Consider the following 3,941-nt stretch of genomic DNA (forward strand, 5'->3'; position numbering starts at 1 on the left):
TTAGGATTCCTCGGAGAGGTGATAAAGTGAGTAATAAGACGAAGTGGGAGTTATAAAGCAGACGTGATAGCTTCAGCAGAGCTTCTTTTCACTGCTACATCCACTTGTTAAAGAGCAACTAACGTTACTTAGAAACTATTTGGGGAAAAGATGAACTTTGAGCATTTCTGCAGCTCTTGTGACTGAGACACTGATCAAGGGAATTGGTAATACAACAAAACAAAGGAGAGGAGTGAATATGGTGAAGGTAGCTAAGGAAATTCAGATGGAGAACCCAAGAGAGGCAGAGACTCCCAGCACAGGAGCCACGTGCTCCCCGTCGGAAGAACAAGCAGAAAAGCCCTCCATGCTCTGTTTCAAGAAGCGGAAGAAGCCCTGCAAGAAAGGGCTGACCGTGAAGGATCCACGTGAAGGGGCCTCGGAGGAGAAAAGCCAATGTGTCAGTGCCAGCCAAGGGGAGGCAAATGTTTCCAATCCATCACGGCCCTCCAAAGGGGCCTGGACAGCCATCAAAAACCTCACAAGACCTCGGAGAAGGCAGAAATCCTCCTCGCGGATGAAGGTGCCCTCCGATTCTCAGGTGCAGCTGGAGGTGGATGCTGAGGAGAGCTGTGCACAAGGTGTCCTGAAGAAACGGGTGAGCTCAGGGGTAAAGATGCCCTGCGTACGGTTCTCCAGAGGCAGGAAAAGGTCCAGCCCCTCGGAAGCAGTGGAGGAATCGGAGGACAGTGTTCAAGCAAATGAAGTGGTGGGTGTTTTGAATAAAGCTAGTGAGAAGCTGGAGGAGTTAGCCCCAACAGAAAAGCCTGAATCCTTCAGCCCAGTCTCTGCAGAAGAGGACCATGTTACAGTGAAGGAGGACCAGGATAGAGTGAAGGAGGACCAGGATAGAGTGAAGGAGGACCAGGATAGGGTAAAGGAGGACCAGGTTACAGCAAAGGAGGACCAGGTTACAGCGAAGGAGGACCAGGTTACAGCGAAGGAGGACCAGGTTACAGCGAAGGAGGACCAGGTTACAGCGAAGGAGGACCAGGTTACAGCGAAGGAGGACCAGGTTACAGCGAAGGAGGACCAGGTTACAGCGAAGGAGGACCAGGTTACAGCGAAGGAGGACCAGGTTACAGCGAAGGAGGACCAGGTTACAGCGAAGGAGGACCAGGTTACAGCGAAGGAGGACCAGGTTACAGCGAAGGAGGACCAGGTTACAGCGAAGGAGGACCAGGTTACAGCGAAGGAGGACCAGGTTACAGCGAAGGAGGACCAGGTTACAGCGAAGGAGGACCAGGTTACAGCGAAGGAGGACCAGGTTACAGCGAAGGAGGACCAGGTTACAGCGAAGGAGGACCAGGTTACAGCGAAGGAGGACCAGGTTACAGCGAAGGAGGACCAGGTTACAGCGAAGGAGGACCAGGTTACAGCGAAGGAGGACCAGGTTACAGCGAAGGAGGACCAGGTTACAGCGAAGGAGGACCAGGTTACAGCGAAGGAGGACCAGGTTACAGCGAAGGAGGACCAGGTTACAGCGAAGGAGGACCAGGTTACAGCGAAGGAGGACCAGGTTACAGCGAAGGAGGACCAGGTTACAGCGAAGGAGGACCAGGTTACAGCGAAGGAGGACCAGGTTACAGCGAAGGAGGACCAGGTTACAGCGAAGGAGGACCAGGTTACAGCGAAGGAGGACCAGGTTACAGCGAAGGAGGACCAGGATAGAGTGAAGGAGGACCAGGTTACAGTGGAGGACCAGGATAGAGTGAAGGAGGACCAGGTTACAGTGGAGGACCAGGATAGAGTGAAGGAGGACCAGGTTACAGTGGAGGACCAGGATAGAGTGAAGGAGGACCAGGTTACAGTGGAGGACCAGGATAGAGTGAAGGAGGACCAGGATAGAGTGAAGGAGGACGAGGATACAGTGAAGGAAGACCAGGTTACAGCGAAGGAGGACCAGGTTGCAGTGAAGGAAAGTGACAGCTCTATTGGGAAGAGGGCGCCCTTGACAGAGCCCACACCTGATGCAGAGGAACATACTGAGTGCACTGTTCAGTTGGAGATAACCGATTCAGCGACAGCTAGTGAAACAGCCCAGGACAAGCTGCAGCAGGGGAGCCTACCCCCAACCGTGGACCATGTGGAGGGGGGGGAAGTTGTTCCTGAAGTGTCTGTATCCCCGGACAAACCTGGCAGTGCCCCTGGAACTGCTGAGCTGCAGGAAATCCCTACTGTCTGCAAGGAGCTGCCCGACTCAGGAAAGAGCCCAGACCTTCCCGAGGAGGCTGTGCTGGGGCTCAGCGAGGAGGCACCTGGAGGAGCTGCAGCGAGTGTGCAGGGATGCTCCAGCCATCAGGGGCCAAGAGAAGCCAGTGCGGGAACCGGCATCGGCATCATCATCACCATCACTGAGGCTGAGGACTCCGACAACACCGACTCGGACCAGGCCTATGAGCCGTCCCCAGTTTTGCAGCAAAATAAGCAAAAAGGAAACAAAAAATCCAGCAAGAATGCCGATGCTGGTAAAAAAGAGGGCCCCGAGGCTGGCGGCAGTCCCCAGGCGGAGGTAAAAGGTCTGGGTGAGCAGGGGCACAGAACTGGGGAGCAGTACGAGTTGCTCCTCATAGAAACTGCCTCATCCCTGGTGAAGGCAGCCATCCAGTCATCCATAGAGCAGCTGGTCAGCGAGATGGCCCTGGAACAGAATAAACACAACAGCTTCCTGTGATGGCAGCTTTGCCCCCAAGAGGAAGAGCAGAGGGAGTGCTTTAAAGCTCCATTTGGCCTGGGGGCGTGTGGAGAACTTGGAGGGCTCCCCGGGGTGAGGTGTAGCTCGTTCTGCATGCCCATTCCATTGTATGTCTACGTGAAACAGGCCCTGGGACGTGGGCAGACCCTGTTGCGTACGGCGTGTCCCCTGAGCCTCAGGCAGCTCCCCTGACCCCAGCTGTGGGAAAAGGAAGCTGTTACAGTGACTGCATTTTCACTAATTGGCATATTTATGTCAAGGCCACATTTCTGCCCTCAGCTGTGCCGGGATTCCCTGCTGTCCATTCTGTAGATCTGTGTATACCCTGTGTTTAGAGAAAGGCCCTGAGAGGCAGCGAGGCCCCACCGCTGCCAGGCTGGGCTCGGGGCGTGGTGGAACGGCTGGAGCTTTGCCTGGGCTTTGTTGGAGATGAGGGAAAGTGAAGCAACTGCAGTGTTAACGTGAGGATGTCAATACCCAGCAGGCTCAGGTGTTTATTGTGGTGACAGGTACAGGCGCCAGGGATGGGTCACCCTGCTGTCATGTCCCGTGAAGCTGCTGGGCTGCAGGGAGCAGTGTTCTTTGTTCAGCTCTCCCCTGTCACGAGCAGCCTGTGCATCTCCAGACATGTTAAAGCACAGCATCAGCCGCTCGCCCTGCTGACCCTGAGCTGCACGAACGCCAAGAGAACGACAGCCCTTGGTTTGCCAAGGGGAATGTTCTCGCACCATTGAGCTCAACGGGCAAAATTCCCTGCGGCATCATCGCAGCGTGGGCTGGGCGGGAGTGAGTCTGCTGCAGGCAGCCCCTCTCCTCCCTCACCTCCCCCATCCCCGTCCCAGTGTCGTGGTGAAGCTGTCCTCAGAGGTAGCATATTTTTTATATATGGCATGTGATATAAATAGCAGTGAGCTGCATGCGTGTTAGCAGCCAACAGAGTTTGGGTAGCTGCAATGTGCTGCTGGCGCTGGAATCGCTTTGGTTTAGTCTGAGCAGTGCTGGCAGCCCTGGCAGGGCCTGCCTGCCTTCACCCAGCCCAGCCATCCCTCTCCCTGCTGAGCCTTCACCCAGCCCAGCCATCCCTCTCCCTCCTGAGCCTGGTTCACCCAGCCCAGCCATCTCCAGGGAAGTGTGCATTATGCCCAGCTCGCTGCCACCAGGCTCTGGCTGTGACTGTGGCACACCATGTAGCTCGCTCTGAGCCATG

The 3,941-nt window shown here is 55.6% G+C and overlaps 1 protein-coding gene across 1 annotated transcript; it reads left to right on the top strand.

Annotated features, from left to right (window-relative positions):
• The first annotated feature begins 238 nt into the window (after window positions 1–238).
• On the top strand, window positions 239–2,713 carry LOC103797568 (A-kinase anchor protein 5-like). The gene has a single exon (XM_009069788.1). The coding sequence runs from the start codon at window positions 239–241 to the stop codon at window positions 2,711–2,713; it is 2,475 nt and encodes an 824-aa protein (XP_009068036.1).
• Window positions 2,714–3,941: the final 1,228 nt, after the last annotated feature.

The sequence above is a fragment of the Acanthisitta chloris genome, unplaced genomic scaffold (genome assembly GCF_000695815.1).
Source record: "Acanthisitta chloris isolate BGI_N310 unplaced genomic scaffold, ASM69581v1 scaffold30852, whole genome shotgun sequence".
Classification (NCBI taxonomy): domain Eukaryota; kingdom Metazoa; phylum Chordata; class Aves; order Passeriformes; family Acanthisittidae; genus Acanthisitta; species Acanthisitta chloris.

Excerpts from the sequence above, each read along its gene's own strand:
- LOC103797568 (XM_009069788.1), top strand. The coding sequence starts at position 239 with ATGGTGAAGGTAGCTAAGGAAATTCAGATGGAGAACCCAAGAGAGGCA.